The 24,186-nt window shown below is 37.5% G+C and overlaps 1 protein-coding gene across 5 annotated transcripts in view; it reads right to left on the bottom strand.

Annotated features, from left to right (window-relative positions):
• Positions 1 to 24,186, bottom strand: part of LOC121435346 (serine/threonine-protein kinase B-raf) — a 118,746-nt gene that overhangs the window by 63,140 nt on the left and 31,420 nt on the right. For all 5 annotated transcript variants that reach the window (XM_041634606.1, XM_041634603.1, XM_041634605.1 and 2 more), the window contains exons 2-3: positions 15,179 to 15,280; positions 7,988 to 8,251 (exon numbers count right to left, since the gene is read on the bottom strand). In XM_041634606.1, coding sequence (XP_041490540.1) covers positions 7,988 to 8,251; positions 15,179 to 15,280 — 366 coding nt within the window. The remainder of the gene's footprint in view (positions 1 to 7,987; positions 8,252 to 15,178; positions 15,281 to 24,186) is intronic.

Below are 24,186 nucleotides of genomic sequence, written 5' to 3' on the forward strand. Positions count from 1 at the left end.
TGCACTAGCAGGCATACATACATGCACAGACACCATCATTGCCCACCCACCCAGAGACAGAAGACAGACAGACAGGCACACACACACACACAGACAGACAGATACTGATCTGATATTTGATGTTTAATTCTTTAGTGTCTCTATCTGGGCACTTGCCCTTCTCTAGAATCTCATATTACTGTTGTGGCTATCACTAACTTTTTCTGGCAACAGATGACATACATGTGTTAATCAGCTGCTAATGATAATAGCAGGTACAAGACTAAATTTATGACTTCCTAAACAATACCTGAGTTCTTTAAACTGAGACATGGACTTTGGTTGAGAGATGCTCCTGTTTTTACTGTAGTTAGGAGTGTGCCAACTGAATACATATTTCCTAGAACACTGAGAGCAGAGGACTAGGCAAAGGAAAACCATAGTTAATCCCACCACACAGCTCTTCCCATGTATCCCCATGTACCATCTACCCAGTCAAATCCGAGAAACTAACAAAAGGCAGCGAGAAAACAACGAGTAGCTCTCATTAGGAAAGTCAGAAGGAAAGGGTGTTTTAGGAGGTCTAAGATTAACTACTACAGTCACTTCAGTCACTTTAACTTACTTAGCAACTCCATAGTTTCTGAAAATTTTAGAATTTTTATGTTTAAGGTGGAGGTGGGGTTAGGGTTGCTAGTGGAATCAAACAGAACAGAAAGCGGCTGATTCAAATAGTATACCAAAGGGGAACGATCTAGAAAGATGAATTAGGTAGGCTCTATGTTTAGAAATAATAAGCACAGTTTAATGGAGTCACTGAAACTATGGCCAGGTGTGGTAGTGTGTACCTTTAACCCAAGTGCTTGGAAGGCAAAAGTAAGAGGGTCTATCTCTGTGAGCTCCAGGCTACCCAGGGTAACAGAATGAGGTCCTATTTTAAGTTTGTACGTCGAGCGCGTTATCATCATTTTAAGTATTCAGGAAGAAGTAACTAGGTTTACATAAGAAATCTTCATTATTTGTGGCAAATATATGTGTGCATTTGTCTACTCATTAGAAAATGTAAAAACCTTTATTGTTTTTATGGATATATGAAGATCACTGAAAAACCTGTCACCCAATTTATGTACTTTCCTAGCTAAGGTTGAACAAAGTGACAGTTTGCCTACACCTTTCTGCTTTCATAATATAAATCTGTGTGCAATTCAGTCTAGTGCTACATTTTCTAAACTTGTGCTTTCAGATAATTTCCCAGAATAATAGTACTGAAATGCTGTTTAAAGCCTAAGTCTAGTGAAGGCCGTAAAGAGTATGGCAGCGAAGGTGTTTGTGTGTGTATGTGTGTGTGTTGTGGGTATTTGTACACTGTGTGAAGAAGTATTTGCTTTGATTGGTGTAATAAAAGATGATAAAAGATGAGCGGCCAATAGCTAGGCAGGAGATATAGGTGGGATTTCCAGGGAAAGAAAGAAGAGGAGAATCTAGGCACACAGGAGACACAGCGAGGAAAAAGGAGGTGCAATATGGAAAAGAGGTAACACCATAGATTAATATAAATGGGTTAATTTAAGTTATAAAAGCTACTTGGGGCTAAGCCTAAGCTATGGGCCAACCTTATTATTTCATTAATAAGAAGTCTCCATGTCATTTTTTGGGAGCTGGCTAGCAGGACAGAGATTCAGTACATATGTGTGTTGGGGAAATTTACTTCAGGCCTCAGTCATAGGGATGTCAGCCATGAGTTCATGTTACTGAGCCAATAAGAATATATGTACTCATCTGAATACTTATTTGTCATAGGAAAATTCACACCTAAACAAAATAGTTCTGTTCAAATTTTATAATAAAAAATGAAATAATTATTAAGGGCCCATGAGACTTTATTACTTTTATGCTTAAACTCTTCTATAATATAAAGTTTTTTACAAAACTTTAAGGAGTCACCTTAAAATTTGGTTGGACATCAAAAATGTTATATGTTGAATTATCTGTGCTGGTACCTTGATAGTCGTAATTCTTTTTTTTTTTTCTTTTTTCTTATCAAGACAGGATTTCATGTAGTCCAGTCTGGCCTCAAACTTATTATGTACCCAAGAATTAGTCTACATTCCTGTCCTTCCTGCTTCCCAGCATTCTGGACTGCAGATGTTCATGGTAGGATCGGTAGGACAAAGGCAAAAATAAACTTGTACAGAATACATATGCAAACCAATATGTAGATTTGAACACAACTTTAAATTTATAGCTTGTGCTGGCTAGTTTTATGCCAACCTAACATAAGCTATAATCGTCCGACAGAAGGGACCCTCAACTGACAAAAAAAGACTTAGACAATAATACTAAACTGTAAGGGCTGCAGAGATGGCTTAGCGGTTTAGAGCACTCGCTGCTCTTGCAGAAGACTCAAGTTCAATTCCCAGCACCCACACAGTGACTCACAGCTGCCTGTAACACCTGGTCTTAGGGGATTTGATGTCCTCTTCTGACCCCACAAGGACCAGGCACACACATGATGAACAGACATACATGCAAAGTACAACATTCATCCACTTAAAGTATAATGCACTGCAGGTATAAGCCTGTAGCACATTTTCCAATTAGTGACTGATAAGGGAGGATGGACGGTGCTATCCCTGGGCTGGTGGTCCTGGGTTCTGTAAGAAAGCTGACTAAGCAAGGTGTGAGGAACAAGCCAGTAAGCAGCACCCCACCATGGCCTCTGCATCAGCTGTCTCCAGGTTCCTGCCCTGTTTGAGTTTCTGTCCTGACTTCCTTCAGTGATAAACAGCGATGTGGAAATTTAAGCCAAATAACTCTTTCCTCTCCAAGTTGTTTTTGGTCATCATGTTTCATCACAGCAATAGTAACCCTAACTAAGACATAGCTTTCTGATTTTATGATAATTAATCTTGATATTGAATCTTTTTCAGCTCTGTTAAACTAATCACAATGTTTTTTAAGGAAAACTGTGATATGCTATGCTTACAACATAGTCTTATTAGAGTAAGAAGAGCACCTCTCAAAAAGCTGGGCGGTAGTGGCGCACACCTTTAATCCCAGCATTCAGGAGGCAGAGGCAGGCAGATTTCTGTGAGTTCGAGGCCAGCCTGGTCCATAGGAGCTAGTTCCAGGACAGGCTCCAAAGCTACAGAGAAACACTGTCTTGTGAGAAAAGAAAGAAAAAGAAAGAGAGAGAGAGAGAGAGAGAGAGAGAAAGAGAGAGAGAGAGAGAAAGAAAGAAGAGCAACTCTCTCTACACCCCAAAATACTTCACAGAGTAAAGACAATGTTAGAATTAAAGTGCTTCCTGGGAAAATTGAATTTAACTTGTAAAGAACCAGGGTCAACAGAACGGATTTATGAAAGTGATATTTTTTCTAATAAATTGTGGTGATAATCAAAACAAAACAGATTAATCAGTTAAAAAAAAAACTTGTTAAGTTAAAACTTAAAACTTTGAGAAACCAATATTATTCTTCCTGCCTACAAAAAATGTACACCTTAGGTTTTTGTTTCACTGTGGTCAACAATACAGAGGGAAGATATTTCCTGGGGCTGTACCATTTATTCTAGTGAATAATATCCTTTAATTCTTAACCTACTACTTTAAGCCTACTTATTTATACTGGTGAGTGTAATGCGAATTCTAATTGGTCTTAATAAAAAGAACCCGGAGTCAGATATTTGGGGGTGGAAGCTGAAAGATCAGAGAAGCAGAGCAGTCAGCCACTAGCTCTTACCTCTATGAAACTCTCAGACTAAATGGGGTATCCTGTGTCTACAACTCCTCAGACTGAATGCCTTCAATTCCTGTTTCCTCCAGACTTATATTTCTCCCTTTGCCCAGCCATATCATTTCCTGTCTCCACCTCCCTAGTACTGGGATTAAAGGCACGTGACTCCCAAGTATTAGATTAAAGGTGTGAGCCACCACTACTTGTCTGTTTGTAATAACAGTAATAATAACAATAATGATGATAATAGATATCTACCAGAGAAAGGACATGCAAAAATGAAATGGCTGATGAAATTTTCTTAAATTAACAAATATAAATGCATATCTTGAAATCCGAATTTTGAATAAAATCCTGGACATACATATGGTACTATCCTACTTACCACTTAAAAAACAAAATACTAGCCGGGCGGTGGTGGCGCATGCCTTTAATCCCAGCACTTGGGAGGCAGAGGCAGGCGGATCTCTGTGAGTTCGAGACCAGCCTGGTCTACAGAGCTAGTTCCAGGACAGGCTCCAAAGCCACAGAGAAACCCTGTCTCGAAAATCAAAAAAAAAAAACAAAAAAACAAAAAACAAAACAAAACAAAAAAAACAAAATACTAACATAGATACATATGTAATAAACTGAGACTGATATTACCACATTTATCATAGGGGTTATTTTTAGTAGGAAATAGGATGTTCAACAGGAGAATGTGATTGATAAGGGAATATAATTTGTGTATGGAGAATATTAAGCAAATATTAATAATTTATTCATCATAGCTGACTAAGAGCTATGCAATATATGGTTCTCAATACTTTCCCAAGTATTTAGAACTTCCCAAATATCTAAAAAAGAAAAACTACACAACTATTGCTTTTCTTTTTTTGAGACAGACTCTCATGTGGTCCAGGATATAAACTTTGTGACTGGTATTCTATAATTCTTTAAATGTTTTATAGGACTTGCCTATAAAATAGATATTTATAATTTTTTTTTGTAAGTGGTTACAGATCAGAATAAGTCATTCCAAAGAATATCATTTTAGCAAGAGGATTGTTTTGAGTTAAAAAATTGAGACTCAACAGTGTGCTGGTTGGTTTCCTATCTGGGAAAGAAAATCTTAAATGAGAAAATGCCTTGAAATGAGGACATTTTCTTGATTAATGTTGGATATTGGGCAAAAGGTTCTGGATGGGATAAGAAAGCAGGCTGAGAAGTCATGGGAAGAAAGCAGGTAAACAGTGCTTCTCCATGGCCCCTGCTTCAGTTCCTACTCCAGATTCTTGCCTTGAGTTCCTACACTAAATTCTATCAACTGTGATGTAGAAGTATAAACCACATAAACTCTTTCCTTCTCTAATTGGCCATGCTCTTTATCATAGTAAAAAAAGGGTAACAAATTTAACAAATTTAAAGGCCAGCTTGGACTACACAGTGAGATTCTGTTTCAAAAACACCCAAAGGGCTGGGGAGAGATGGCTCAGTTAATAAAGTGTGTACCACATAAGCTTGATAACCTGAGCTGAATTTCGGGACTTTATGTAAGTTAGATGTGAGCCAGGAGTAGTGGAATACATCTTTGATTCCAACATTCAGGAAGCAGAGGCAGAAGGATCTCTGTGAGTTTGAGGTCAGTCTGGTCTACATAGCGAGTTCCAGAAAAGCCAAGGCTATGCACAGACCCTGTCTCAACCAAAAAACGTAAGTTGGATGTGGTGACATGTGCATATAATCCCATCACTGGGAAGGCAGGGAACAGTGGATTTTTAGGGCTCGCTGGCCAGCCAGTTTAATCCTACATGGTGAGTTTCAGACCAGTGAGAGATCCTATCTCTAAGTATCCTCAAAAAAACTATATATTCCTCAGTTGGTATGTGTGCGGCCTATCTGTATTAAGTATTGTGCTACTGAGATGGTTCAGAGGTTAAGAGCACTGGCTGCTCGTCCAGAGGCCCTGAGTTGAATTCCCAGCAACCACATGGTGGCTCACAACCATCTGTAATAATGAGATTGAAAGCCCTCTTCTGGTGTGCAGGTGTACATGTAGATAGAACACTCACATACATAAAATAAATTACTTAATTAATCTTAAAAAAAAGTTTTTTTTAAAAAAAGAATGGCTGGGTGTGGTGGCTCATGCCTTTAATCCCAGCACTTGGGAGGCAGTCAGGCAGATTTCTGTAAATTCAAGTATGGTGTATAGAGTGAGTTCCAAGGCAGTCAAGGCAGTTATAGGAAAACCCTTTCTCAAAAAAACAAAAAAAAATGACACAGGGTGGTGGCATACACCTTTACTTCCAGCACTCAGGAGGCAGAGGTGGGCGGATCTTTGTGGAGTTTGAGGCCAGCCTGGTCTACAAGAGCTAGTTCCAGGACAGGAACCAAAGCTACAGAGAAACCCTGTCTCGAAAAACCAAAACCAAACAAAACCAAAACAAAAAACAACCCTCCTAAAACCTAACAAACAAAACAAAAAACAAATAAACAAAAAGCCAAGAAAACATAACCCCCAAAAATGACATCTAGGCTTGGTATGCTGGGATATACTTGTTAGGATATAATCCTGACACTTGAGGAGAGCAGAGGTAGAAAGATATACAGGGTAGAAAGGAATATCATTTTGAGACCCCATGTTAAAAAAAAAAAAAAGAAGAAACTGACAACTATGTTTAAATACAGTACTTATGGCCAAGAGTACATTTAGAATTTTATATAAATGGAATTACAAAGTATGTATCCATTTTTAATCTGTCTTCTTTTCTATAGCACACTTTTCTTGAGATTTATCTATGTTGTATGATGGGAATACCAGCAAATTTTCTTTCTATCAAAATGATATTCTTTACACAGATATATCACAATTTTGTTTTTAAAATTCACATTTGTTTTTAGCTTTTTTTTACTTTTCAGACAGGGTCTCATTTTGTAGACCTAGCTAGCCTAGAACTTCACATATAGATCGGGTTGGTCTTGAGTTACATTGATTTACCTGCTTTTATGTCCCAATTGCTGGGATATAGGTATATACAGGGACTAGTTTAACAGTTTACCTGTTGATGGACATTTGGAATTATGAGAAACAGAACATCAAAGGAATCTAATGCTTTCTCTGCCCTCTGTGGGCAACACACACACACACACACACACACACACACACACACATCTTATTAGAAAAGCAACCATATACATTAAAAAAAATTACTGGCTTAAGTTACAGAAATGTTATTTACTAAGGCTGACAATATTTGCTTTACTTAAAGTCTTCAGATCATCTATAATAACTCAGCAGATTTTACTGCTTTAAATGTTTCTTACTGGTACACAGTTTCTATTGATGATACCTGGTTTTGTGGATTTTTTTGAGACAGGGTTTCTCTGTGTAGCCCTGGACATCCTGAAACTTGCTCTGTAGACCAGGCTGGCCTTGAACTCAGAGATCTGCCTGTTTCTGCCTCTTGAGTGCTGGGATTAAAGGCATGTGCCAGCCCCGCCTGACAATGATACTTGTCATAAATTTTAAAAAGTCATATAAATAAGAGGAGAAATATCAAGCACACTGAAAGTTAACTTCTGATAACTTAGAATGGAGATTACTTAGAGGAAGAAATCTTAGCTGATACAAGCTTAAATCATGAAATTCTCATCACCTTAAAAAAAAAAGGTTTATTCATTTTTATTTTATACTTTTGAGTATTTTGCCTGCCTGTCTAAAAGGGCGCTATATGTGTGCTTGGTTATTCTTGGAGGCCAGAAAAGGGCATTAAGTTCCCCCAAAATGGAATTACAGATGGTTGTGATTCAACATAAAAGTGCAGGGAACTGAACCCAGGTCCTTTGCAAGAGCAGCCAGTGCTCTTAACTACTGAGCCATCTCTCCAGTCTCCTAGCTGAATCTTAACTGCTACTTATATTTAAGTGCCATTGAAGTTGAAGTTTGATGGAATGCCAGGACATATACTTTTAATCCCAACACTTGAGAGGCAGAGACAAGCAGATCTCTGTTAACTGGATGTTGGTCTCATCCACATAGTGTGTTTTAGACCAGTCAAGGCTACATAATAAAACCATGTCTCAAGAGAGAAAGGGGAGAGGAGAGAGAAGAGAAACCAAATAAAATTTGAAAAGAAATTTGGTAACTATATATAGACTTTGGCACAAAACAATCTATGTCTTTTGTATCCTTGTTTGAAATGGATACTTCCATTTTCATGGCTCTAAATATGCAGTGATAGAATGTTCAACACAAAGAAAGAGTAAAAACATTAGAATAAACATCGACTCACCACTGTCCTCTGTTTGTTGGGCAGGAAGACTCTAACAATAGGTTTTTGTGGTGACTTGGGGTTGTTTCTTGATACATCGGTAGGAGTTTGAAAAACTGAAAGAGATGAAGGTAGCACTGAAAGGCTAGAGGAAGAGGAGGATGTAACGGTGTCCATTGACGCTGAGCTAGAAACAGAAAAATCAGTTCCATTCCCCAGGGACTCCAATAGCTGTTGTTCTCTTTGCTGGAGGGCATCTAGCTTGCTGGTGTACTCTTCATAGGCCTATAAAATAAAGGAGACTCACATTAGACCTAGAGTTTGCTCTGTCATTCACAAAAGATATAAAACCAGTCTTTGACTATAACTTCTTTATAATATAAAACAGGGTTTTAAGCTAAGGGCTTAAGTTATTACAAAATAAATACTGAAAATACTATAAATACTCTCACTTTTCAATGGAAAAAATGTTATAGGACATTAGTTTATTACATTTGGAAACTTGACCTACATACGCTGTAATTACATGCTCCTTAAATGTTAATTTTAAAAACAGTATTTCTCAATTTATTTTCCAAAATAAGTTTAGCATAAGATAAAATATGTATAAAACATTATACTGCATCAAGAATAATTTTATTTTCCAGAAAAGTTGCAGGCATATTAAGTTTTATAGACCTTGGCAACAAACAATCATTGCCATACTTATTTGAAATGAATGATTCCATTTGTATGACTCTGAATATGAAGTGATAATTGATAATATACGTGCATGTATGTGAGTGATGCGCGCACACACACACTCAGAGACAGAGAGAGGGAATGTAAAGGAAGCAGTGGCAGGCAGATCTCTGTGAATTCGAGGCCAGCCTGGTCTACAAGAGCTAGTTCCAGGACAGGCCCCAAAGCTACAAGAGAAACCCTCTCTCAAAAAACAAACAAAACAATTCAGGAATGAGTTACACAGCATCAGAATGCCAGATCACACCAATCTCAGTGTCAACAACAAGACTAGGTAGGGCTTAGATGACTTGTAGCTACTATCTTCTTTCTGAAATAACTGTAGTTATCAGTTAAAATAGTTTATTCTTTTTTTTTTTTTTTTTTTTTTTTGGTTTTTCGAGACAGGGTTTCTCTGTAGCTTTGGTGCCTGTCCTGGAACTAGCTCTTGTAGACCAAGAGACCAGGCTGGCCTCAAACTCCCAGAGATCCGCCTGCCTCTGCCTCCCGAGTGCTGGGATTAAAGGCGTGCGCCACCACCGCCCGGCTTATATTGCATTCTTTATATTTATTCTTTTTCTATTTTTCCCTGAATCTCAAAATCTCCTGACATTTAATTCATTTTGAAAATAAATCATGTTCAAATTTATTCTCAAGATCAAAGCTATCAAATGAACACTAGGCTATAGAAAGAGTTCAAAGCTAACCTATGCAACTTAGGTGAGATGCTGTCTCAAAGTTAAACATCAAAAGAGGAACACAGGCCCACCTGGGTTCTCTTGACCAGGTGGTGGGAGGAGGGATGCCCACAGGCCTACCTGGGTCTTCATGGCCCAAGCTGCCAGAAGACATCCCTGCAGCACCAGACAGGTAGGAGCCATTATAATGAACAAATACATAGTGGAGAAATGGGAGAGAAAGAGAAGTGGACTGGTTCATGTGCTATGGAAAGAGGCAGAATTGAAGAAGCTAAGGCAGTGATGAACAAAAGGAAGGAAGGAAGGAAGGAGAAAAAAGGAAGGAAGGAGAAAAAAGGAAGGAAGGAAAAAAGGAAGGAAGAAGACAAAATAGAGTAAAAAATCTGAATAGACATTTCTTAGAAGATACACAAGCAGTACATGAAAGATGTTCAAAACCATTTCTTACTAGTGAGTTATAAACCAAACCAAACAGAGATACTAATCCACACCTACAAGAGTGGTTACAATAAAAACCAAATGAGAAATAACAAGTGTTGATAAGGATGCAAAGAAACTGGAATAACAAACATTACCAATGGGAATGTAAAATAGTGTCAAAGCTTTGGAACACTATCTGGCAGTTCTTCAAACTGTAGGAATTATCACAAGACCTAATAATTCTATTCCTAGGCATACAGCCAAGAGAATTAAAACAAAACAAAATAACCCACAGAAAATCTATGATGTGAATGTCCATGGTGGAATAACTAAAAATATCCAGTAAGTTAAACAGCTGAATATTCATTAGTTGTTGAGCAGGTTAAAAAAACCCACATGGTAATTATTTACTAAAAAAATGAAATGAGGCACTAATTTATGCCACAGCATGGTTAAACTGTGAAAACATTATGTTAAGCAAAAGCATCAAGTCACAAAAAGCTGCTTACAAAATGTCTACAATATAGGTAAATCTGCAAAGACAAAAAGATCAGTTATTTCAAGGACTCGAGGGCACAGATGCTAAGGATAAAGAATTTCTTTTGAGGAATAATGAAAATGTTTTAGAGTTTATGGTAATACTTTACAAATCTATTGCAACTAAGTCATTAAATTTACCCTTTCCCCGTCCCTGTACTGATTATTGAACCCAGGGTGTCATGCATTCTAGGTAAATATCACTTAACTATTATCAATCCTTGATCTTAATTTTCTGATTTTGAAACAGGGTTGCTAGATTACTTGGACTAGCCTTGAAATTGCTTGCCTCAGCCTCTCAGGTACCTGGAATTAGAGGTGTGCAACACCATGACGTTATTAAAATTATTTTTACTGAATTTGATCTCATATTATCTAATAAAACTTTACTAACTGTCTATAGATATATACAATGAACTGATCTACATTCTGGTACTCTTTTCATTGCAGAAACTGATGACATGTGCCTTCAGTGTTTCCAGTTTGACATCTTAAGATGAAAAAGATTGCCACACATTTTAAGAATGTTATATTGATTGACTATTTTTGTTTGGATCTAAAATACCGCCCTCCCCCAAAGGCCACATGTTAAAGGTAGAACCTATAAGAGGCAGCCCTAGTATAAGAAAATATTATTAGGAACATTTCTTTTTTTTCTTTTTTTTGAGACAGGGTTTCAATATATGGTACTGTAGTCCTGTGGTATTGGCTGATCTGAAACTCACAGCTTGCCTCTGCCTACTGAGTATTAGTACTAGGTCCACCTTTGAAGAGAATACTGAATTCTGGCTCCTCCTTGCTTTTCTCTTTGCTTCTCAGCTAACATGAAGCAGTATCTTGTATCTGGCCTCCATACTCAGGTATAGAAATAAGTAGAAAAGTGTCTTAAAGCTAGCAAGATGGCTGAGCAGTTAAAGGCATATGCCACCAAGTCTGACAACCTAAATTCAATCCTTGGGCTCCACATGATGGAAAGAGAGAAAAGACTCCTTCAAATTGTCTTCTGATCTCCATGCACACACATGGCACATATTCATGCACAGACATTTGTGTGTGCACAAAGGCACATATAAAACAAAGAATTGCAAACAATTTTTAAAGCATTTAATACTATCTTTCCACAGAAAAGATATTCAAATTTATTAACTGACTACATTCAGGAAAATTAAAAAAACAGAAGAAATTGTGGAAAGAATTTTTCAAGGGCAAATACATTTGTTTCTTTCTTTAGGATTATGGTGGTTGACAAGTAAACCATATAGATCAACAAAAAAGATAAATTTCAAATTGTGTGAAGCTATGAAAGTGAAACTGAGTTGCATTGGAGATGACAAGATGTTAGAGATGCCAGAGCTGTGAGCTATCTGCCAAAGAGAGTCACATACAGGGAGTAGACTCAGCCCAAGAGAGAGAAATGCATGTTACAGGCAGCAAATCTGGTGGGGCTGAGGCGTTTAAGTCCTTTGAAACTCAAGTACCAGATATCAGACATAAGAGCTACAGAATTTTATACTGTTGGAATTTGGTTTTGCTTTGGTCCTGGATTTTTCTCACCATGCTTACATTCCACCCTTGTGGAATGGTAATCTAAATTTGTGCCATTATATATTGGAAGTATGTCATTTGCTTTTTGATTTTATAGGGGGGTTATAAGTAAGAGATGACCTAGAGTCTTAGAAGAGACTTTGGACTTGAAGTTGGATTAAATGAATTTTGCATTATGATATGGCCATAAGCCTATTTGGGGACTGAACGCAGTAGTTTGAATGAGAATGCCAGCCATACTCTCAGGCATAAAAAAGAATACAGAAAGAGGCCTGGCAAGACGATTCAGTGAATAAAGGTACTTGCTACCAAGCCTGACAATCTAAGTTTGATCCCCAGGACCAACATGGTTGGAAGGAGAGAACAATTCTTAAAAATTGTCTTTTGACTCATACACAGGAATTGATTAATGAAAAAACTAATTAATTACATTTTTAAAAAGAACCGCACTCAGTAACTAAAATACAAACAATCCAATTAAAAATTAGACAAAGGGTTTTCACAGACATTTCTCTAAAAAAGATGTCCAAATCAACAATAAACTATAAAAAGCTCTCAACATAATAATCATTAGGGAATGGTGGCGCATGCCTTTAAGCCTTTAATCCCAGCACTTGGGAGACAGAGGCAGGCGGATCTCTGTGAGTTTGAGGCCAGCCTGGTCTACAAATGGAGTTCCAGGACAGCCTCCAAAGCTGCAGAGAAACCCTGTCTCGAAAAACCAAAAAAAAAAAAAAAAATCATTAGGGAAATGCAAAGCAAAGCCATAACAGAATACTACTTTATATTCATTAGAATGGTTATTATTATCAAATCCGAAATAGAAAATATTCCGTGTTGGTAAGGATGTTGAGAGAGCAGAATCCTTATGCATTTATTGATGGTAAGAATGTCTTGAAAAACAAAAACAAAACAACAACAACAAAAAAGAATGTAAAGTGGTGTCACCTACCTTTAATCCCAGTACTCAAGAGGCAGAGGTGGGTGGGTCTCTGTGAGGCCAGCCTGGTTACAATGAGAGTTCTTTTTTTTTTTAAATTAAAAATTCCCCCCTCCCCCTCTCCCTCCCACTCCAGTCCAAAGAGCAGTCAGGGTTCCCTGCCTTGTGGGAAGTGCAAGGTCCTCCCCCCTCCATCCAGGTCTAGGAAGGTGAGCATCCAAACTGACTAGGCTCCCACAAACCCAGTACATGCAGTAGAATCAAAACCCAGTGCCATTTTCCTTGGCTTCTCAGTCAGCCCTCAAACAATGAGAGTTCTCTAGGACAGTTAGGACTGTCTCAAAAACAAACAAACAAACAAACAAACAAAAAACCCCAATGACAACAAAAGTATGAGAAATTCCTTTAAATAATTAAACAGAATCACTTTATGATCCTGCAATTCTACTTTGAGGTATAAACTCAAAGACATAAGGGCCAGTTAAGCCTAAGGACCTGGTTGGCTCAGGTTCAAGATTCCACTATAATATTAGTCCATGAGAACAATATCTATTTGTCATATACTAATAATATAATCCATTAAATTTTACTCTGATGTATCTTGAACATACAATTCAAATTTGTATGCCTAATTCTAAAAAGAAACCAATAAAATTAAATACATCTAATAAAATGTCCACAATAACACCAGAAAGAATGGAAAAGGAAATTAGAAATGTTTAGCCTAACTAAGAGTTGTCTGGTGGTGGAGAAACGGCAAAGACAACAGGATAGCAACAGAATAAGGCAGTGATCAGTATCACAGACTTATGAGTTAAATGTGCCTGCTTCTCCTTATTAATAGTATCACTTGAAATAAGTTACTTAACTTCTTGGTTTCACCTGTAAAATGAAAATAAAAGTAGGAGCTTGCTAAAAATAATTATAAGTAGTAATAAAAACATTTAAAATAGTACAGGGCACAGAATAAGAATAAACATAAATGTTTTTGCTTTTTACTAATCAATTTTCAAGTATTCAAATGTCTGAGGGGTATTGTGTGGCTGCAATCCATCACGACTGTAAATAGGCATGTTTATGGTTTTAAATGTGAGACAAACTGCTGCTTATGCTTTTAAGTTTAATAAACAAAAATAAACAGTTTCACTAAGGTTATACCTCCTTCTGATTCCCTTGCTCAGCCTCCTATACTATACAAGTAAAAGTACACTAATAGTATTTCAAGATACGAATTCTAGTCCTGGCATAAGCAGCAATGTGATCTGGAATAAGTCATATGAAGAAGTCAAAGAGAACAGTTTAGTTGGTGTTATCAAAGTTCCAAGACATGTTTTATTAACACAAACTTAACTTTCTCCCAAATAATGAAGACTTAAATTTGTTCTTTAAAAAGTAGATAGCTAAATTAGAAATTTTAGTTAGAAGCTGTTTAAAATATGCTTTAAAATCTCTTGTTTTTGAAGCCAAATGTTAACCTGATCTCTTCTGTTGTTAGTTTTGAGACAGAGTTTCACTGTGTAGTCTTGGCTATCCTAGAACTTGCTATATAGCCTAAGTTGGCCACAGATTCAGAGATCCATCTGCTTCTGCCTTCTAAATGCTGGAACTAAAAGGCATGTGGCACCATACCTGGCTCTTGTCTTTTACAATTTAGAGTTACCTATGTATGTGATTATAACTGAGCAAGATTTTATGGAGAAAGACAATGGGAAGTATGGCGAGCAGTGTTGATTGTAGAACCTGACCGCCTAGATTCCACAGTAGCTTGCTTGCTGAGGAAATGGACCGATTTTCAGAAGGAAACTAAGGACAAATCTTATCTGTGATTATATAGCATCTACTGTTTCACAGACTATGAACAATGATAACGACAGATTTATGACCTCACTGAAGGATGACACAAGTCCCAAGACACCATTAAGCAGTAAGACTGAACAATGTTGGGTCATTCCAATATTATAAATTGTATCTATGAAAAAGCAGAAACCAACAATGGGGAACTTATTCTGGAAAACATATTTTATAAAACTGCCCTACTTTCAAATATGATAACTCATTTTGCTGACTATCAAAATAGTGTGCTTTCTCTTTTTAATGATTCTTCTTTTAAATTTAGGCAATATTAAAGTCTATAGGGGACATCCCTCTCAGTTTTGACATTTTCCAAATAAAACTAACCTATGTAGATTGTAACAAGTGAAAGAAAACAAAACTATGAAACCAACAAAAAGAGCAAAGCTAATTCTTCCAATATGTCTCTAATTCTACTTTTTAAAACAACCAAACTACTATTATAAAACATTTTTATAAATTTTCCCTCAAAATTACTATAAAAAGACACTAAAAACTTACCTCCAAGTATATTGATGGTGGATTATGTTCCCCACCAAATTTGTCCAATAGGGCCTCTATATGTTCCTGTGTCAATTTAATCATTTGCTTGATATTCCACACCTAAAAAAGTAAGTAAATAAAGGAATTTAAATATCAATTAGCACACGAGTTAGAAATATTTAATGGAGAAAAATAGAACATAGTAACTGTCACTATTCTCAAGATTTTAGAGAGTTTAGAGTTTTATGATTATTAATGACTATCTTAACCCTTTTTTCTACACTAGTAATATATTCTCACATATGACAGATTCAAACAATACCTGCATAGTTAGAATAAACAATCAAAACTGGCCATTGCTATATTAGGTAAAGAAGTCAGAAACAGAAATACAAACACCATACTTTCTATACTGTGGAACCTATATTTAAAATTCTACACACATATATGTACATATACAAACAGAATAACTCACAAAAATCTATCATCTTCCCCTCAAATTGGGGCTGTCCAGAAAGCAAATGCTTCTTAAGGTTTGTTAGAGAGGTGGTTAATCTTCAGTGTGAGCTTGACTAGATTTTTATTTTTTTTATTTTTATAAAAGAATATATTGTGCACCATCACATTAGGTCTGGAGAATTTAGCCAAAATCAACTGTCTTACAATGTGCAAGCTGACTTGTTTGTTCTAAGATGAGAACAAATGAAAGGTCAGGGTACAAGGGGTCACTGAAATAGGGATTTCAGAATCACCTAGGAGACACACCTCTAGGAGTGTCTGTAAGGGCCTTTACAAAGAACTTTAATGAAGAAAGAAAGACCTACTCTGAATATGGGCTGTGTCATTCCATGAACTGAGGTTGAGGTCCCAAACAGAAAAGAAAAGAGAGAGCAAACTGAGCACTAGCATTCATTTCTCTCTTTGCTTCCTACAGATGCAAGGTTGACTCATGCTCCTGATGCCTTGTCTTCCTGTAACCACATCATCCCAATAATGGAGCCTTCTTTGAAAAACTATAAGCCAGAGAAAACTTACCTTCCTTAAGTTACTTTGATCCAGGATTTTGTCACATCAGTGAGGAAAATAAGGGAACATCAAGAGAATACTTTCATGTTCCCTTTTTACTCAAGGAAAGGACAAATACATAAAACCCAGGCAAATGTCGTCTATGTAGGCAATACTATTTTTTAGATACCTTCCACACCAATACATGCATTTTTATTTCTTCTCAATAGTCGTGCAAATATTCAATTAATGATTTAAAATCTTTTAATTACATTGATGCATGGCAAACTTCTATAAATGAACAAAGATTAAAATTAAAAATACAAATAAACTGGGCTGGTGAGATGGCTCAGTGGTTAAGAGCACTGACTGCTCTCCAGAGGACCCGGGTTCAATTCCCAGCACCCACATGGCAGCTCACAGCTGTCTGTAATTCCAGTTCCAGAGAATCTGACATTATTATACCAATGCACATGAAATAAAATTAAATAAACTTAAAAAAAATACAAATAAATGTTGCCATTGAAGGTTTGGTAGACACAGGTGCAGATGTAACAATAATTTTACCAGAATCTTGTCATCCAAATTGGCCTCTTCAGGAAGTAAATATTTGGCTTTTAGGGATTGGAACTTTATCTTAGGTAAAACAGAGTAAGAGATGGGCTAAATGCATAGGGCCAGAAGGACAGAGAGGAAAATTAAAGCCATATGGAGCTAACTTAGCAATGAAATTTGTTACAGCAATGGAATACTCAGATTAACATCCCCCTATAGTGGTATATTATTTGTGTTTTAATAAATAAAGCTTGGCTGAAGATCAGTGAAAAGCAGCCACACTAGTCAACCATACAGGCCAGGCATTGGAGGCACACACCTTTAATTCCAGGAGCCACACTAGTCAGTCGTACAGGCCAGGTGGTGGTGGTGCACACCTCTAATCCCAGCATTAGAGATGAATATAAAACGGAAGGAGACAGGTCTCACTCTCAGTCTCAAACTGAGAATTCATGGAGGCAAGATTGCCCATTTTCAGTTTGAGGTAGAGGTAAGAGTCAGCAGTTAGCTGCTTTGCTTTTCTGATTTTCAGGTTGAACCCCAATATCTGTCTCTGGATTTTTATTATCTCATGCTACAATTGGCACCCAACATTTAGGGCAAAAATTCACACAAAAAAGCCATTTGCCTGTGTAGCTTTACAGCCACCGTCATAGGCTGGAGTTACACATAGCTGGAGTCACTGCCCTAGTGGCAACATTTTTCTTTTTTCTCTCCTGGCGGGCTCTCCTTGAGCCCCCTTCTTGGGCTGCTGCCAAACTAGGTAGCTGCCTTGGAATCCAGTCAGGCTTTTACTGCTTTTTTGCAACAGCAATAAGCCTTAAATGCTCATCAACATTGTCAGCAGATTTGGTATGACATCTGGGACTTCATAAAGAGAGGAAATAGTTAAAAGAGAGAGTTCTGTTTTTTGTTTCTTTTCTTTTTTACCACATTAAGAAATGGGAAACACCATAACATTGCAGGGATTTGTGTCTCTGTATATGATGGACAGTTTGAAAATGGAATGATTAAATGAGGATAACTAATTTAGATGGGATTTATGTAATACAATTGTAAACATTATCAGCATTATCATTTCTGTTGTATCACTAAAAAAGTTGGTTAATCTGAGGGCTAAGATACAGGCCTTAGAAAAACTTAATAAAACAGATCACAGAGATATTCAAATCCAGACAGAGAAATTTAATGGAGAACCAATTTTAGCATTGCATTATAAGAATATAGAGGAACAGCCTAAGGTTTTCAAAGAACCAACCTCAATATCTCCATACAGGAATCGCCAAATCAGTAAGAGCAGAATGGGCTCCTGTGCCAATGTTAGGTTTAAGGAGATTCAAGGAAGCAATAGCCTCATATGTTTTGTAAAACAAATGTTACTCTCCTGGTTGGTTTGTAAAAGAATTATCCCTAATGACTGGATAGAGTTGGTTAAAGCTGTTTTAGAGCCTGGCCCATAATTAAAACTAGTTCAGAGAAGTGGTTAAAACTATTGAATAATGTGGTAAGGCTAGAGGTATGGAAATCTCACAAGATCAACTTCTTGGAGAATGAGACTATGCTACTGTAGAAATGCACTCTTTATATAATGGTGACATCCTGGCTTTATGCTGTGCATAAAACACCTAATGCCCCTTGTAAGAAACTATACTGCTCTGGATAATAAAACAGTTAGAGAAGAGAGAACAAAAGATTCAGGAGAAAAGATAAAGTGAGCATTTTGGCAAACTTTTATAAATAAAGACCAAAATTAATAATATGAATTTCACCAGAATCTTGGCATCCAAATTGGCCTCTTCAGGATGTAAATGTTCAGGTTTTAGAGATCTGAACTTTATCTTAAGTAAAGCAGAGCACGAGATGGATTGGATGTATAGGGCCAGAAGGACAGAGAGCAATATTAAAACAATATGTGGCTAACATAGCAATGAACTTGGGGCATGATTTGTTACAGCAATGGAATATTCAGCATAACATTCCCCCAATCTTAGAAACAAACCATAAATTAACATATGTTTCTGCTGCGGGACAATGGTCTTTTATCCTGTCACTTGTATTATTTTTAGTAACACTGATTAGACAGTATCCAAGCAGGAAGTATAGGTGGGGCGACCAGACAGGAAATAGAGGCAGAGTGAGGAGAACAGGAGAATGCTGGGAAGAGGAAAGAGTCAGTCTGAAGTCATCACCCAGACACACAGAAAGCAAGATGTGACTGCCTTGCCGAAAAATGTACCAAGCCACGTGGCTAACACAGACAAGAATTATGGGCTAATATAAGTTATAAGAGTTAATAAGAAGCCTACACTAATAGGCCAATTAGTTTATAGTTAATGTAGGCCTCTGTGTATTTATTTGGGACTAAATGGCTGCAGGACCAGGTGGGACAGAATCCTTGGTCAACAGGTTTCAGAGAAAAATATTAAAAGGTTTTATGAAGAAGAGTCACCGACCATTCAGGTTGTACAAGAACAGGCACAACAGGTGCTGATCTTCCAACGGCAGCCAACAGCCCTACCTTTGAAATGTTTGACAAACTTATATGAGTTGTACAATGGTCTTGAACAACAAAGAAACTAAGCTGGGTGGTGGTGGCACGTGCCTTTAATCCTAGCACTCGGGAGGCAGAGGCAGGTGGATCTCTTTAAGTTCAAGGTTCGAGGCTAGCCTGAGCTACAGAGTGAGTTCTAGGACAGTCTCCAAATCTACACAGAGAAACTCTGTATTGAAAAACAAAAATAAACAACAACAAAACAATAGAGAATCTGCAGGCTTTAGAACAGCTGGTACAGGAGGAACTAGATGCACAGCATACTGAAGAATCAACCAGTCCTTGGAATTCTCCTGTATTTGTTGTTAATAAGAAATCTGAAAAATAGAGAATGGTAATAGATCCAAGAGCTGTTAATAAGGTGATTCAGTCAATGGGCTCTCTACTGTCTGGAATTCCTTTGCCTTTCCTATTGCCTAAAGGTTGGCCTCTTATACTTACTGATTTTTTTCTTCAGTATACTTTTACAAGAAAAAGAAAAAATTGCCTTTACAATGCCTACTTATGATTCTCAGCCTATTAAAAGATATCAATGGATGATTCTCCCATAGAAAATGTTAAATATCCCCATCCTGTGCCAATATTTTATAAGTCAGCCATTGAAAATGGTATGTAAGTGATTTCCTCAATGTATAGTTCACCACTACATTTCCTATCAGATTCAAATGTAGATAATTTAGAAAAAAACGTTTGAAGAAAAAAAGAAAATTTTGCCTTGTTGGGGATTACAAAATTCTCCTGAAAAAATACAAAGAGGAGATTCTATTATTCATTTAGGCTATAAAATAGGTCTACAAAAAAAATTAGACCCCAAAAGTTGCAAAATAAAAGAGATCGATTGCAGGCTCTTTTTTTTGTTTTGAGATATATATATATATATATATATATATATATATATATATATATATATATATTGTTTGTTTGGTTTTTTTTGTTGTTGTTGTTTTTCGAGAGAGGGTTTCTCTGTGGCTTTGGAGCCTGTCCTGGAACTAGCTCTGTAGACCAGGCTGGTCTCGAACTCACAGAGATCCACCTGCCTCTGCCTCCTGAGTGCTGGGATTAAAGGCGTGCACCACCATCGCCCGCGTTGTTCTGATATTTATTGAGCTCTACATTTTTCTCTGCTCCCCTCCCTGCCTCTCTCCTCCCCACTTCAACCCTCCCCCAAGGTCCCCATGCTCCCAATTTACTCAGAAGATCTTGTCTTTTTCTACTTCCCATGCAGATTAGATCTATGTAAGTCTCTCTTAGTGTCCTCATTGTTGTCTAAGTTCTCTGGGATTGTAGTTTGTAGGTTGGTTTTCTTTGCTTTATGTTTAAGGACCACCTATGAGTGAGCACATGTGGTAATTTTCTTTCTGTGTCTGGGTTACCTCACTCAAAATAATGTTTTCTAGCTCCATCCATTTTCCTGCAAAATTCAAGATGTCATTACTTTTTCTGCTGCGTAGTACTCCATTGTGTGAATATACTACATTTTTCTTATCCTGTCTTCTGTGGAGGGACATTTAGGTTATTTCCAGGTTCTGACTATGACAAACAAAGCTGCTATGAACATAGTTGAGCAGATGTCCTTGTGGCATGATTGAGCATCCTTTGGATATATACCCAAAAGTGGTTATTACTGGGACTTGAGGAAGGTTGTTTCCTAATTTTCTGAGAAATCACCATACTGACATCCAAAGGTGTTGTACCAGCTTGCATTCCCACCAGCAATGCAGAAGTGTTCCCTCTAGCATAAATTGTCATCAGTGTTTTTGATCTTGGCCATTCTTACAGATGTAAGATAGAATCTCAGAGTTGTTTTGATTTGCATTTCTCTGATGACTAAGGATGTTGAACATGTTCTTAAGTGTCTTTCAGCCATTTTAGATTCTTCTGTTGAGAGTTCTCTGTTTAGGTCTGTACTCCATTTTTTTTTTATTGGATTATGTGATCTTTTGGTGTCCAATCTCTTGAGTTCTTTGTATATTTTGGAGATCAGACCTCTGTCTGATGTGGGGTTAGTGAAGATCTTTTCCCATTCTGTAGGCTATTGTTTTGACTTATTGACCGTGTCCTTTGCTTTACAGAAGCTTTTCAGTTTCAGGAGATCCCATTTATTAATTGTTTCTCTCAGTGTCTGGGATGCTGGGGTTATATTTAGGAAGTGGTTCCCTGTGCCAATGCATTCAAGTGTACTTCCCAGATTGCAGACTCTTAATGACTTCCAAAGATTGCTAGGAGACATTTCCCATCTACAGCACACTGTTGGGATAGGTCTTGATGACCTGATTAAGGTAAGCAAAACCTTAGATGTTGACAAGGACTTAAACAGTCCCAGGGAATTATCAGCTGAAATTGAGAAAGGAATGGCTTTGATTGAAGAAAAATTACAGAAGGCACATGCATGTCGTGTGGATCTGAATCTTAACTGCATTCTGGTCATATTACCTTCCAAACATTCCCCTACAGAAATTTTAATGCAAAGGAAAGATATTATCTTAGAATGGATCTAATCTCAGCAGTAGAGAGGAATATTAGATGGGAGGAGATAGGTCTCAGTCTCAAACTGAGGATTCATAGAGGCAGAATCACCCATTTTTGGTTTGAGGTAGAGGTAAAAGCCAGTGGCTGGCTGCTTTGCTTTTCTGATCTTCAGGTTGAACCCCAATATCGGTCTCTGGGTCTTTATTATTATTATCGGTCTCTGGGTCTTTATTATTCGTGCTACAATCTTCTTGTTCCCCAACTCATAAATTATTAATAACATTGCTAATTTCTACAATCTACAAATTTCAATGGTTTAATGGGCACAGACAATTTCTAAGTTAGGCAGATGCTTGAGACTTGCTGGTCAATCAGCCTAGTGTAATTGCAGAGCAACAAATCCCAGTCACAGACCTTGTCACAAAATACCAAGGCAGGACCAATGATATAGCTCAGTGAGTAAAATCACTTGTGGCTCAAGCCTAACATCTTACTCTCACGAGGAGGGTACAAGGTCCTTGGGCTCACGTATAGCATGAGGGAAACCAGTAACGTTAAATAAACATACAGGCTTTTCTCTTTAATGGAAGGGATTTATACCCATTTCTGCTCAGAAAGCTGGAAATGAATTTAGTTTATAAATAACTCAGTGATCTTTGCTACCTGTAGGGTCAGGCCTCACCTGAATGCCCCAGACTATTATTCTTTCCAGACTCCTGAGCATTGTTTCTGTCATTAGAACCCATTCTTAGGAAAGAGGTCACAGGTACTTTGAAAAGACATGTTCCTTGCAATAGGGTTTCAAAATAGTCACACCCTAAACTTTATTGTGCTAACTGTCACCAGAAAATGTTTTCCAAGTTGTATTGTGTTTAAGTATGTCTAAAATAAGAGTCAAACTCTAGGAGTTTAACCAACACTGACTTACTAAGTTGTGTTGAACTTGATTTCCTTCTTGCCTCACTTGGATTTTATTCTGCAGGGACCGCCAAACTCTCAATCTCTGGATCATACAGTGCAAAAAGTGAAACCACTTCTGAGAGTTGTCCTCTGACCGCCATGCACGAGGACTATGATACACGTTCAACTGTACTTATACACACGTGTCACACACACAAATAATAAAATTATTTTTTAAAAAGAACATGTGAAATGGCTCAACCGGTAAGAGCACTTTCCAACAAGCCTGACAATCTGACTTCAATTCCCAGTACTTTTATGGTGGAAAAAGAAAACTATGTTCTACAAATGTCCTCTGGTGATATTTTGTTTGAGTTTTAACAAATAATGCTTGCCCGAAAATCAGAGTGCAGAGGCCAGGCGGTGGTGGCACACACCTTTAATCCCAGGTTTTGGGAAACCGAATTAAATAGATCTCTGTGAGTTCAAGGCTCACCCTGGGCTATACCAGATTGATCCAGTATCAAAGAGAAACAAAGCCAGGCTGTGTTGGGCCACACCTTTAGTCCTAGCACCAGGGAGGTGGAAACGGGGAAGTGATGTGGCTGGGCAGAGAAGAATATTAAGGCCGAGAGAGATAGGAGCTCAGTCTGAGGCAGTTAGTCTCAGGATGCAGTCCGGCTGAGGATGCAGTTTGAAGAGGCAGCAGAGGACAGGATTGCTCCTTTCGGTCGGAGGATTTGGTATAGTCTCTCTAGTGGCTGACTGCACTGCTTCTCTGATCTCTCAGCTCTCACCCCCTAATATCTGACTCTGGGTTTTTTTTATTAAGAACAATTAGAATTAGTGCTCCATGATTCTTTGACCACCGCACACTCGGCATAACATGCTTATGCCACTCTCCACAACCACCATTATACACAATAGATAAGTGTAAGGTTAAAAAAGATTCTACAACTGGGGTGACGAGAATCATGACTGCGAGTCCATGAATACACAGCACTCACTTCGAAGAGTCTCCAATCAGACTCCCATTTTGAAAAGAGGCCTAGACTTACAGAACTGCAAAGAATTCTACTATATTCAACTTAGTCTTTTACTCACAAATACTACGAGCAACACTCAGAAGATACTGAAAATCCAACAAGTCAAAAAAAATTACAATAACTTTAAGACTCAACAATCTCCAACAAGTGGGGGGATAAGAAAAAGGCTTAAGTGGTGTAGAGTAAAAATGAATGCTTAGGGGTTTAATGTATTTTTTTTTTTTTTTTTTTTTTTAAATATTTATTTATTTGTTTATTATGTATACAATATTCTGTCTGTGTGCATACCTGCAGGCCAGAAGAGGGCACCAGACCCTATTGCAGATGGTTGTGAGCCACCATGTGGTTGCTGGGAATTGAACTCAGGACCTTTGGAAGAGCAGGCAATGCTCTTAACCTCTGAGCCATCTCTCCAGCCCGGTTTAATGTATTTTTAAAATAATATTTTACAGGGAGTACTTCATGGTATATGAATGTTTTACAGCTATAATTTTTTTTGT

Source organism: Microtus oregoni, unplaced genomic scaffold (genome assembly GCF_018167655.1).
Source record: "Microtus oregoni isolate MIOR12 unplaced genomic scaffold, Mior012 000046F_ref0000063, whole genome shotgun sequence".
NCBI classification, from domain to species: domain Eukaryota; kingdom Metazoa; phylum Chordata; class Mammalia; order Rodentia; family Cricetidae; genus Microtus; species Microtus oregoni.